Source organism: Doryrhamphus excisus, chromosome 11 (genome assembly GCF_030265055.1).
Source record: "Doryrhamphus excisus isolate RoL2022-K1 chromosome 11, RoL_Dexc_1.0, whole genome shotgun sequence".
Classification (NCBI taxonomy): domain Eukaryota; kingdom Metazoa; phylum Chordata; class Actinopteri; order Syngnathiformes; family Syngnathidae; genus Doryrhamphus; species Doryrhamphus excisus.
Window position 1 is genome coordinate 9,223,767 of NC_080476.1, and position 14,377 is coordinate 9,238,143.

The 14,377-nt window shown below is 39.5% G+C and overlaps 1 protein-coding gene across 1 annotated transcript; it reads right to left on the reverse strand.

Annotated features, from left to right (window-relative positions):
- Positions 1–259: 259 nt before the first annotated feature.
- On the reverse strand, positions 260–14,125 carry LOC131138307 (sodium- and chloride-dependent GABA transporter 2-like). The gene is made up of 14 exons (XM_058087124.1): positions 13,948–14,125; positions 13,743–13,877; positions 13,497–13,637; positions 13,330–13,417; positions 13,074–13,206; positions 10,745–10,879; positions 9,747–9,850; positions 9,347–9,471; positions 7,351–7,463; positions 7,132–7,269; positions 6,073–6,175; positions 5,912–6,012; positions 5,533–5,703; positions 260–2,395 (listed from the first exon to the last, which is right to left on the reverse strand). Exons 1-14 carry the CDS (start codon positions 14,123–14,125, stop codon positions 2,261–2,263), a joined length of 1,800 nt encoding a protein of 599 aa, XP_057943107.1. The 3' UTR covers positions 260–2,260.
- Positions 14,126–14,377: the final 252 nt, after the last annotated feature.

Here is a 14,377-nt window from a genome sequence, read left to right on the forward strand (position 1 = left end):
AAAAAAACAATAATAGAACGGACACAAATGCAGGATTGAAAGTCACGTGGTATGCTATTTATTTGGAGGAGGGCTGTTGTGTATCTCTAAAGTAAAAAAAAAACAACATGATTTGTAGCCCAAAGTCCAAGTGAAATAACCTACAATTTTTTAAGGCATTTTAGTGTGAAGAAATACAAAATGAGAAAAATACACAGCCACACTTTTATGTGGAAATATACAATTTCAAAATCATTACAGCAATATATTGCATGCACCAAAAAAACACAACACATTTATGCCAATGCTTTACCCCAGAAAAATAATTAAAAAGCACGACAGTATGTAGAAAAAAAACACACACATAAACCTGATATTATTAGTGTCTTAAAACGGGAAATAAAATGTCACATTTCTGAAGACATTTCTATTTATTTATTTAAATAAAGAGCATGATGCATTGCAAGATATCATCGAGGAGATGTCATGTCATTTAAGAGTTTGGAAGTTGTTTCCATCGCTGTCTTCCCTCAGGCCTTTAAGTGTAACCTGTCTTGTTTTATCATTTCTGAGAAATGACTCGTACATATCTGTCAACATGCCATCTGCTATTACAAAGTTGGCAAATTGCTATGGATGCTCGTCATTAAGTTGTCTTAATCGACACTTTCAGACGGCAGAAACATTTTTCTCTATTTTTCTGTTGTGTTTTTTCTAATTGTATCATCAATTGTATTATTTAATATTATTGCTACTACTCAAATCCCTAAAATAGTCAAAGCAATTTTTAATACCTGAAATCATGGTCGGAATGATTTATTTTTTGACTGACAGTATATTTTTATTCTTACCAGGCACTGTCTTTGTTCGACCGGTTTGCATATCTTAATTTATATGAGTTAAAATTACTTAAATAATCAGTCATCTGCCAACAGAGCAAGAAAATGGTACTTTCCATAATGCTATTTCCTTACTCCAGATTATTTTGCTTGTTTTAAGCAAAAAACATTGGTAAAATGGAGTGATATGACAAAGCTAATATTTTTAATGACAGTACTTCAATCTAAGCATAGATCCTTGCTAATTGCAGGGGATACATCACAGGACCACCAGTGAATGACAAAAAAATGCAAGCAATTGCTACACCCATAAAAATGCCTGTATCCTATACATTTCACGTGTGCCATCACGTATTTATGAATTGTTATTATGACTTCTGGTGAAAGATGTTGTGTGCGGGGGGAAAAATGGTCTATTTTCGAAGTAAGCAACCTTCTAAACAAACCATCTATACCAGGGTTGCCCATTACGTTGATTGCAAGCTACCGGTAAATCGCCAAGGTAGTTTGGGTCATCGCGGATATCAATCAGCTGACATTAAGCTCCCCTCCTGATTCGCTCTTGCTCCCCTGAGGCATCAAGGGTCCCAGCAGCATCTAAAGAAGGTAAAAAAAAATCCCACTTTTTTCATTTTTTGCCCATTTTTTAGGTCTGTGTTTCCTTGAGCTGTTGAAATGACACCTTTCTGGTCCGGGAGGTGGACAAAACCCACCACACACTCATCAGGTGTCCCGGCAGCACCTAAAGAAGGCCAAAAAATCTCACTTTTCTGACGCTTTGTTTTTTGCCCGTTTTTCAGGTCCGCGGCTGTCTCTTTTACTGCTTTCTTTGAGCCATTGGAATGACACTTTTCTGGTCCGGGAGATGGATAAAATCCACCACACATTCGTCAAGGGTACCGGCAGCACCCAAAGAAGGCAAGATATCCCAATTTTGATGCTTTGAAAAAACACATAGCATACATAAATGTGAGAGTCTTGCATCACAGCCTTCTTCATCCACCATAGCACACATACAGCTGAACTGTCCTTTTAATTTACTTGAAATATTAGTTTTGTTTTCTTTACATGAAATACTCCTGATGCACCTTATTTTATACACTTCTGCCGTTACAGTTGTCCCTTGTTTATTTTCCTGTTTTCAGTTTCAATTTCAGTTCAGAACATATATTATCAGTTTTTCTGGTATTCCGAGGGTGGGGTGTAAAAACATTTCTGTCCCTTGGGAGTATGACTGAAAACAATTGAGAACCACTGAGGTAATGTCTTAATGTTTTGTGTCATAACTGCCACCGAGTGACCAGTCACTTGTATTTCAATATGTTTTGACCAATATTATGGAATGCAATGTTTTTAGGTTCTGAAAAATAAAAGCATTCAAAATGTGGTTACATGTCAAGTGAGCATAACGATTTAGTGAGTGTCTGGCATTTTTGCCCTCATCATTTTGTAGTTAAGTACTCCTGGGATAAAGGTTTGAGCTCGGTGTGTGGGGCGATGGCATCGGCTCCAAGAGGAGGAAGATTCTTGTTATCCAGGGGAAGGTCGTCTTCAGGACAGCAGAGCGACAGGAATCGCTGCGGGAATGACAAAATGAGAATATGTGAGTCAGTATACTTAATATTTATGTTTCATTTTTTTGAGGGAATTAAATGTATATAATTAGCATATCATGTAATTTCTGCAGTTAGCTGGCAACCAGCCCAGGGTGTACTCTGAATACAGACAAAAGCACTATATAAATGTAATATTTTATTGTTTATAAATTGAAAAATAATAGGCTGCACGGCGGGCGAGTGGTTGGCGCGCAGACCTCACAGCTAGGAGACCCGAGTCCAATCCCACCCTCTGCCATCTCTGTGGAGTTTGCATGTTCTCCCCATGCATGCGTGGGTTTTCTCCGGGTACTCCAGTTTCCTCCCACATTCCAAAAACATGCTAGGTTAATTGGCGACTCCAAATTGTCCATAGGTATGAATGTGAGTTTGAATGGTTGTTTGTCTATAGGTGCCCTGTGATTGGCTGGCGACCAGTCCAGGGTGTACCCCGCCTCTCGCCCGAAGACAGCTGGGATAGGCTCCAGTACCCCTGTGACCCTCGTGAGGATAAGCGGTAGAAAATTAATGAGTGAATGTTTTATAGTTAGAGCATCGAAAACCTTGTTTAGTACCTTTATAAATGTGGTGTTTAACATTAGAGCTCTCTAGACACAAAATAACACCCTACAGTTAACGTTACGTATTTAGTAGGCATAAAAAAAGACATAATAAAGACCAGGAGTCAGGGAACTTTTGGGCTCCGAATACCATGAACACCACATATTTCAAACTGTATTTCCGTGAGAGCCATATCATTCATTCATTCATTTTCTATGCCAGCTGTCTTCGGGCAAGAGACGGGGTACACCCTGGACTGGTCGTCAGCCAATCACAGGGCACATATAGACAAACAACCATTCACACTCACATTCACACCTATGGACAATTTGGAGTCTCCAATTAACCTAGCATGTTTTTGGAATGTGGGAGGAAACCGGAGTACCAGCACCCCCACAACCCTCGTGAGTATAAGCAGTAGAAAATGAATGAATGAAAAATAATATTGAAAAATACAAATGAATTGATTAACTTTGAAAATGAACAATCAGTTCAGAAATGTAGAATGCCCATCCATCATTTCGAGCCAACAATGAAACTGTTTAGTGGGGTGTCACAAGATCTCACATGATTTCTCATCTTGTGTACACTATAACTGTGACAATAATGAACTAGATAATTAATCACAATACATTAAAATGACTATGATCAATTTGCAGTGTGCGCATTTGTTCCATAGAACAACAGCATGAATGGAGTGAGCTCCTTTTGTCATTTATATAGTCATTTTGTCTCGGTGGGTGGAGGCGGGGCCGGTAGCGTACACACAGAGTGCAGAAGAGTGTAATATACTGTAATAGAGTCACTATATGTTGTCATATATATTTGTATGTCCAACCGCCATCTGTGACGCCTACAGCACACCGGCTCTCCTGATGCATACATGTCTTGTACAAATCTAGTATAAATCAAATGTAGTTCTGTCAACTCAGATTACCTCATTCTACATGTTTATAGTAAGCCATCAAAATCGAATACACAGGAACAATGCAAGTCCAATTAATCTCAGCTTGTTGTTTAATCATTTTAAGGAATGTAGTTTGGAAAGTCTTGCTGCAGGCCAAGAAGGGTTTTACGTGAAGCCAAGTTGTACTGAAACAACCCCGACATTCATCCATTTGTAATTCCATTCATGTTACGTTCAAATGAGGTCAGATTAAATATGTGAAAGTCTGTTTTTCATGCAGGCATATGGGCTCTTTTGAGTTGGTCCTTGCCTATTCTCTCTAGCAACAGATACACTCCTGTTCAAAACATTAAGACCATCCATGTATTTTCTATTCCGCTTATCCTTACAAAGGTCACGGGGGGCACACTGGAGCCCATCCCAGCCGACTTCGGTGAGGATGTGAAGATGGCATCATGGAGGGCATCCACTCTCTAGAACTGATGTCCATTTTTATAAACTTCCATCCATCCATGTTCTCAATTGGATTTAGATTAGAGAAACATGCTGGATCCAAAAGAATGACATTATTTCTCTGGAAAAAGTAGCATTGTCCTGTTGAAAAAAGCCAGTCGTGACTAAACAGACTTTGGTCTTCAGTCATGAGGGATGCCTCGTGCAACATCCCCACCTTACTACCATTTGACGCCCCTGCACAACCTGAACCTCCATTATTCCATTGAAGGAAAAAGCACCCTAGATGATGATGGGGGCCAGTGACATTTATTGGGTCTACCATTTGACTTTTTGTTCCATAATCCTCAGGATCCTCAGGATCTTCTAAGACTGTTCAAATGATGGTTAGTATGATCTAGCCAACAATGCACGTCATTGGGAAGTACCTATTTCGACTACGAAGCCCTATAAAAAAAACCCTCTACCAATGTTGTATCGTTTGATCTACATGCTGTGATCACGCATTACGAAGTACATGGATGATAACATGTAATACTTACAGTATCTTGCTGTATTTTGATGATTTAAAACAATACAGAAACTTCTTTACTAGCGCATTAATTTCACATACAAGTCCAGGAGCTTCCACTCCTTCTGTCAACAACAGCAGTATAAAAACAGCTACAACACTTACAATGACCACTCTCACTGTGATAGCTGTGTCTTCCAGCACAAGGCTTATGTTCCAGTCCCCAGGTAAAAAAAAATTATGTCAGCCAACGAGTATCTTGCGAAATTGAGAGCTGGCCGAGCAAGGCATCGTGTTACTCTGCCAGATAGTTATGTATTTTGTTCGGGGGCTTAACGTCAAAATAGGTACCGCCCATTGTTTTGCAAGCATTGTTAGATAGGTCATACTCGGTTCTAAGTTGTTTTCTCTTGGTAGAACACACAGAACACACAGAAACGATTGTGAATGAAAAAAAAGTGCTGTTTTCCTTTAAATCTTTGTTGAAATCTTATTTTTATGGACTGGCTTTTAACACAGTTTATTTGTTTATTTGGCCAGTTGAAAACTGTTTGAAATGTGCTATATAAGTCAATTTGACCTTGACTTCCTTAAGATTCAAAAATGGAAATGATTGCAAACTGTCTTAAAATTTTGGAGTGTACATTTTGTATTTCCTGAATATAATATTTCCTGTTAGGTTCTTACCTGTCGAAGAGTGCCTTCTCCATGCACTAGTTTGTACACCACAAAGAGAGGGATGAGGGAGAGGGAGACTGTTGCAAAGAACCAGCCCAGGATGTTGGCCCACAGTGGATAAACATAAGTATTGCTGAACTTCAAAGGTGAGTATCTGATGATGGAGAATATGAATGTGCCCTGAGGTGAGAAGAAATATTGGGTTTAATGTAAAACGGATACCAACGTGCTACATTTCCCATTTTTTTCACCACACACAGCAAATTATGCACTTGTGTGTGCAATTTGCACTTGCTGCATGGCTGTGAGACCATGCAATTGTGCAATTTGTTTTGTCACATGTTGTATTTCATTGTCATGAGTATAAATCGGTGAGTTGAATGCTTACAAAACACAAGCAGGGAGTGATGTAGCACCAGCAGATCTTCATTAGCGGGGAGGGACGGTATCCAATCATATCTGTGATGTTGCCATAAAAACGCTCTGCACCTAATAAGTCAAGAAGAGGTATTAGAAAAGGTTTAGGAAATGTATGTAATAAGAACATACCATATACCCAGGCAATACTGACAGACTGGCAAATAGAGAGGAGGAGCAGGGTGCTGCCACTACAAACATAGAAATCCACCAGCTGGAGAAGGTACATCCCACCCTATGAGGAGCAAAAAGAAGAATTAACATTATTTATATAATATTAATTGTATAAATATGAGTGTCCAATGCTTTATATTTGTGACTGTGTTTTGACAGCTTTGCAATACTTTTCCTAGAAGTGATCACATCATCACATTTTTTGGGTTACATTTGTGGTTTTTATTCTTATTTGAATTTGTAATGTCAAGAAGCACATGATCATTGAAATCCGGGAAGAGAAATTTAAGCTTGAGGTCATGTAAAGCGATGCTCCTGTGGCCCACATCCAAGAACATTTTTTTTTCCAAATACATTTTAAATTTCACTGTTTTAACTTTTTAGGCTGCTCCCATGACCCATGGCATTGAACAAAACCATCTTTGGTGCTTTCTTGTTTGGTGCTTTCTGCATTTAAATGTCTTATTTGTTTGACATATGTTTTTTGTGACAGTTGTGGATTAGAAAAGCCTAACCGTGGACAAGGACATTAGCCTTGGCTAAAAGTCCTGTATTCAATACATGTGTGTTACAGCAACTTAATACCCAAAAGGTAGCTAGGAAATATACAAGTACCAATACAAATTTAAAATGGGAATAATGCATTTAATTGTAGGAAAAACGGCATACAAATTGGATTGATGGATGACACTGTAATGCTGCCTCTGTCCAACGGAGGCTGACGACATTGCAGTGGCAGGCACGAATGCTTTGCTTGAACGCAATGAAAAAAAGTTTTTTTTTCATTTTAAACTTGTTTTGGTATTTCCGAGGTACCTTTTGCATGTTAAGTTGCTGTGTGATGAGTTTAGCATTCTTTGTAAAATTACATACTTTGTAAGAAGTACAACACAGAATTCACAGTCATTTTTGCAAATCAGTGCATGACAGAGAACATTTAAGTGTTATTATTTTCATGTAAACATGATCTAACTCTGCTAACTCCTACAAAGCTTCCTATGCTTGGCCTTGACAAACCTCGGTCACCAACGACAGTCCCAGCAAGCAGCAGACAGTACAAATGGCCAGCAAGACCAGCTCACGTCTGTATCCTCGACGTAGGTAAGATGGGAAAAGATCAACCAGTGACGTCATCAGACACTCCAAACCAACAAACTGCCAAACAGAAGGAAATAACAGGTCAGTTGAAACTCTTTAGGGGTCCGCTCATTTTCTCAAATAGATAATCTTGCATACCTGACTGTCCAAGCCAAGTAGAATGATCATTAGGAAGAAACACACTGCCCACACTTGCGGCATTGGCATCATGGCCACAGCACGGGGGAAAACGATGAATGCTAAACCTGGTCCTGAAGATACAGTACAGTGAGAGTGAAGCCAAAATGTACAAACAACAGGCTATGATATTAAGAAGATCCAAAACAATCCCTCTAAAAAGATCAAAATACCCTGTGTGAAGATGGGAGAATGTTCCAGAAGGACACATTGACAGTATTCTTTGGTTTAGTCCAAAGTACCACTTGGAATTGAGAGTTCAAAGTTGGTGTCCTCAGATTTTTTGCCACAATCTGGGAATCTTTGAGGTGTTTTCAGGCCAGATTGATGGAGTGTTGCTAGTATGAATGTCCTTCTGGAACGTTCTCCCGACTTCTGACATAAGAACTCATGGCCAGATTGACTATTGATCTTTATTTCTACTATTGAGAGCTCTTCTTCCCCCCTGCTCAATTTGGCATTGAGAGTCCTGGTTGAGCAGAATCAAATTCCAGAGGTTGCTTTATTCTTGAGAACATTCCATACAGGAACCTTTTCCCAGATTTGTCTCACGCCACATGCTGTCTGTAAACTCTTCCACCTAATATTTTGTTTGAACTCAAATATGCTTTGACTCTTATGTGGACTTTCCAGACCACGTCTAATCAATGGAATTTAACACAATGAAATCATAACACTTCAAATAATGGTCACCTCAACATGTATGTACTGTATGCTTGGATATACTTTATGTAATGTTTTCTTTAAAAATACAATTACTAAAACCTTTACAGTTCTGCTTTTGCTTTATCGTTATGGGCACAATCTGAAATATTTTTTTAAATATGGTTTGGCTTTACAAATGTAAGAAAAATGTAAACATAAATATACCTTAGAGTAGTTCGTGTACAGTTTGTATAGCAATAAAGTAATCCCTTGTTTATCACAGTGAAAGTAGAATTTCTTCTTTAAAAACCAACTATCACCATAATTAACATGAAAAAATAACTTTTTTCATAGTCAGAGCATCAAAAAACGTCTTAAGACTTTCTACATACTGGTTTTATGATTAACATTATAGACAACAGCCATAAAATCACCTTTACAGTCATATTACCAATATAGTAGATATAGAAAATAATTCATGTAAGAAACACTGTAAATATGTTGGGACTTTGGGGGTTCAGAGTTGAGTTGTAGCTGAGTTACGGCCACAGCAGTGTTATTATTATGATAATTATTATTGTTGTGTTATTATTACAACTCATTGGAGGTGGTCATTACTCAACATAACAGTCTGACTTACGGTGTCATCTTACAAAGAAATAAAAATAATATCATCACACAGCAGCTTAACATCAAAAGGTTAGCTAAGAAATGTATCTAAAAATATATACAATTATATCCCAAATATACAATAATATCCGATAATGCATTTCTTCCTAGTAGAGTTTATTGGCCAATAGCTGCCATGGCTCCAGACATGGTTGAAATTTTCTAACTGAAGAACTGAAGAGGATGCTAACCAATGTTCCTCTGTATATCCAAGTTTCCCTTCTAAAGTATTGTCCCTTGAGAAGATATAATAAAATGTTTGCCGTGTGCTCACCTTTTATGAGCTTCAGTATACTTGTACAATAAATAAGCTAATGATGTAGAAGACAGTTGATATGGATTTACGATAACAATCTCCCTTAAAGAAACAGTTTGCCTGAGGCCCCAATTTGGATAGCCCCGGTAATTGCCTGTAATCCAGACCAGACTGTGATCTGTGTGGTCTTACTTCTTAACTAAGATGATGAAGTAAAGAAGCCAAGACGCAAGTCCAAGTATAAGAGGATAAATAGTTTGGATTACATCAAATTTCCTCAAAGGGGAGCATAATACACACATTGTTAACATGACTCGTTCAACAACCAAAACTTTGCAAACATGACTCTCGGTAGAGTGATCCTGCCTGAATGCGGAAAGCACTTGCCTGATTCGGCCACTTCGGAAATATCGACCCCTTGTTCGTAGGTCATGAATCCCAAAACTGAGAAAATGGCAACGCCTGCCACAACGCTGGTGGCGCTGTTCAGCAAACACAAGTAGAAACAATCCCTGAAAGATAAAACACATCCAAAGAAGCAGTGACGAAAAGGAAGTACTGTTGCTTATTTGAGCTGGCAATAGAATTAGAATCATTAAAAAGCATGATGTCATCACTTTGACTTTGATGCCAACTATGTGCATAATAATCAATACAGCAGGTCTGTTGAGCACAAAAACACAATCTCTTCCAGAATGTTCGACTAGCCAATAACTGAGACCTTTTTTTTTTTAAATTGCATGTCTTCCAGGGGTAAACACTATACTTGTAATGTTTTCAGCCTTACTTGTAACAGTTGTTGTTGTAAGTATTGTAACTGCCAAGCGAGGTCAGGAATCCGAGGCCGATGGCATAAGAGAAGAAGATCTGAGTTCCAGCGTCCATCCAGACCTCAAAATATCCAACACACCAACATGTTCTCAAGGCAGTTTATCTTATTCAAATACTTCCACTAAGGCTGAACAACTCTTAACATGTCAAATTTGTTCCACTTTTGCGGGAACAGGAGCTCAAGTAGCCGCTTTTGAACTAATAAATTAATCCACTATACGGCTAATATTTAAGTAAATTGTATATATTGTTGGCCTACATTAAGCATTTACAAGCATAAAAATGGCTAAATCAATGAAAACCGAGGCGTAGAAGATGTGATATGAATGACTTATTGTGACTGTTAGCAGTGTGGAGAGTGGCCGACAGCAGCTCCTGTGCGAATATTCCCTGCATACAGTATGTGTTCTCTGCTTATTATTAAAATGATTGATGTGCATCTAGCTTATTTTACTTGTAATCCAAGTGTAAAGGGGACTATAGGGGTGTTATTTCTGGTCTACAGGGCTCTAAAAATGATTAAAAACAGTATTTACAAGGTCATAAACCTTGTTTTCTATATCTACTACAAAAATATTCAATTCATTAATATTGAATCCTATACGATAAAGATTAGCACTGTAACTCACATACCTATGCACACCACACACTCTGTCGAAGGTAAACACAACTCATTAACGCTATAGACGCACAAAATGTGTTCCCAGTGCAGTTTACTAAAAGTACTACATTGTGTCACTACCCCAAGCAGACCGTGACACTGTACTGTTGTCTGGATCTGCACCAGAATTTGAAGGGTTCTTCCTTGCCCAGTGTCGTATCTATTTGTTTTTGTGTAATTATACTAATTAAAGAATTAACTAACCAAATACGAAAATACAATGTTACAACTCAGTGTGGTTTGGCAGTCAAAAAGTGGTGAAAACAACTTCAGAGTCTGCGTCATGGTCTTACCTGCGGATCTGACAGACGGGAAACGTCAGGGTAGATGTAGTAAATAATCCCATCCATTGCCCCTGGCAGGGTAACTCCGCGTATGAGCAAAATCAGCAGCATTGCATAGGGGAAGGTTGCGGTGAAGTATGCTGCCTAGATTGACAGAAAGCATTACAATCAGATCATTTAATGCTGCAATTTTATTCCCTTTTAATCTTTTCTTTTTTTTTTAATTTGTGCAATAGTGTGTGCATGCTGAAGCAAATTAATTCACTTTATATTATTTCCGATGGAAAATATTGTTTTGAAAGTAGCACAACTTTGAAGTCAGCCAGTGAACCAACTGATTTCAGCTTTGGAGGTTCAATTATCATTGCATTTCAATGCCATGTTAATCTCATTCAAGTCAAGGCAAGTCAGTGCAGTTTGCCACAAGATGTCCCTACACGCCAAGAACACTTTGTGAAATATGAACTACCTTGGCTGATAATGCTTGGCTATTTAATTCGGTGGATCACACATTGTAGCCTTCAACGTGAGATATGATCAATGACAAGAAAGGATTTATGTAATCGGCTAGGATGTCAGGTGTGGACGCAAATTACATTAGCTCAAAGTCGATATTCTTTTATTTCTTGTTTTGAGAGTACGCACTGGTAGACGGGCACTGCCAAAGGCGTGTGTTCCTAAAATATTGATGCATTTAATTCATTTTTGTAGTGCAGTATTAGGATAAACAATAACCGTTGGATCCTAATGAGGTTCGACATATGGGAGTAAGGCAAAAGCTTTATGGAGGGCACCCACTGTCTAGAACTGACGTCCACAAATGTTCTTCAACTGGATGGTCCAAAAAAGTGACATTTTTCCTTTGGAAGAAGACCTTCGTCAGGCAGGTGCTTTGTCATTACCACACAGATGAGGGCCTTCAGTCATGATTGATGCCCCCACTAACATGTCCACATAGCCGGTTGCCATTTGACACCCCTGCACAACGTGAAGCTCCATTGTTTCATTGAAGGAAAAAGCACCCCAGATAACGATGGCGCCCCCGCCACTGTTCCATGTGGAAAACTTCCCAGGTAGGATCTCCTTGTCATACCAGTAAAGTTAGATGGAATTGCCCATGTTTGGTGCTCTTTCACATTTGCGAATTCATTAATTAATTTTCTACCGCTTATCCTCACAAGGGTCACGGGGTTGCTGGAGCCTATTCCACCCGGGACTGTTCGCCAGCCAATCACAGGGCACATATAGACAAACAACCATTCACACTCACATTCATACCTATGGACAATTTGGAGTCACCAATTAACCTAGCATGTTTTTGGAATGTGGGAGGAAACCGGAGTACCCGGAGAAAACCCACGCATGCACGGGGAGAACATGCAAACTCCACACAGAGATGGCCGAGGGTGGAATCGAACTCGGGTCTTCTTGCTGAGAGGCCTGCAGCCAATTTGCAAATTCCAAATAGATAATTTGTGACGTTGAAGGAGACGAGGCCTTTGAATACCTTTTTTTTTTTTTCTAAAACCCTTCTTTTGCAGATGTCCTTTGATGGTTATTGGACTGCACTCAGCACTAGAAACAACCTTTGGACCGGAGATCGTCCTGTGTTTTGACAGACGGCCAATGGGATCCTCCAGCTCATGGCCGGTGACATTTTTGGCGGGGTTTACAACTTGACGTTTCGTTCCAGAGCCCTCAGGATCTTTGAAGAAGTCTGAAAGGATTATCTTACTCTGTCCAACCTCAGCAGCAAAACTGTGCTGCGAGATGCAGCTCAACAATCCAACCATGTTCTAAGGGAGAAACCTAATTTTGCCTTTGCCATCAAGAGATCATGCTAGTGTGAATACATGACAGAAAATAACATTAAATCCACCATCTTAAAAATTTTGATCAGCTAATGAACAGCCTATTTCACTTCAATGGTTATTTGCAATAACTCCCATTTCTTTGTTTTTGCATTTTGAAGATTTACTTCAAACCCCCTTAAAATCCAACAATACAAAATTTTTCAACTGATCTTAAATTTTAATCAGGAGTGTATATTCAGTGGCGTGAAAACAACTCAAAAGGTCTACACTACAATATCATATGCAACAGTTCACAACCAATATTAGTATGATAAAAGCATAAACCTTTTCAATAAAAATTCATGCACTCAACAGGGCCAATTTGTACTTCCTTAGTCAGCCCTCATGGGCATAACTTGCTAAGAACTACTGATTTAAATATTGACTGTACAATTAATAAAGGTTATTGCCGTAAATAAAGGTCACAGTTTGACTCTGGAACAGATTAATTTCCACTGTAAATAAGCCAGAAAAATGTAACTTACCTTCCCGGTAGATTTTATCCCTTTCCAAACACAGAAGTAGCAGATGATCCAGGTTAGGATGAGACAGAGGACCAGTTCCCACCTCAGGCTGCCCACCTCCTCGATGCCACCTGAGATCTTCAGCACTCTTCGCCTGCATGGGGAGGGCACATGAGCAGTGATGGCCACGGTGAGGGGAAAACCAACATGAATCATGAGATGATAATGGAGGAATGACAAGGAGGAGAGAGACAGAGTGAAGGTGAGATGTTCTTACTGCCAGAACTCCACAACAGGCAGAGTGCTGTTGTGTCTGTCTGCCATGCTGAGGGTCTGATTCGGAAGGCTGGTGTCTATGCATGAGTCTACAAGAACCAGGGAAGTAAGGCAAGTGCATCAACAACAAGTGACCATGTTGTGCTCTTTCCTGCAGGGGGCACCCACCTGTGTTCCACTCGTTTCTACACGTGGCCCAAGGCAAGTCTGTGCGCAGCGAGGAGAAGAGATAAAAGAACGCCCACGCAATGATGATAATGTAGGAGGTGGCACCGAATGCAATGATGAGGTGACTTGCGTAGCCTATGCCTGCAAACCGAAACAAATACTAGTCAAAATGTTAAATAATTCAAAGCAAAGTCGAGGTTGTAATGCGTAATTACGCACTCAAGTGGCATAAAAGCAAACATGCACCTTGAAAAAGTGGACAAATCTTCCTCCAACATGTAATCCCACCCTGATTGGTGTACTGCCCCATAGCAGTCTCCAGGAAAAACAATGGAATCCCGCAGGTGACCATGAACAAAACGTAAGGGATGAAGAACACACCTAAAGTAATTCAGCAAAGTTATAGCCAGGAATTTTAAAATACAAAACAAAAACAAAAAACAATCCAAACCTCCTCCGTTTCTGTAACACAGGTAAGGGAACCTCCACACGTTACCAGGTCCGATAATGGCACCCATCACAGTGAGGATAAACTCAGCTTTGGTGCCCCAGTAGCCCCGTTCCTCTTTATGTTCTTTGGACTTCTTTTGTCCTCCATTGGGCATCAAAACAACAACATTACTTGCCATGATTCTTCTTCCACTTCAACTTGTAAATGAGTGCAACTTTTCAACTTATAGCGGAGGAGGAGGAGGGTGGGTTGCACCTTAGGGATGTTCCAGCTTGGTGATTCCGCCTCAGTTGATGACATAACCAGGCAATGAAGGGAGACGGACAGTTGACTTACGTACGTGTGTTAACTCGTTTTGCGTGCACATGCTGGACGTAAGGTTTGCGTATGAGAAGGTTAATTGCAAACTGCAAACAAGCATCATATGCAG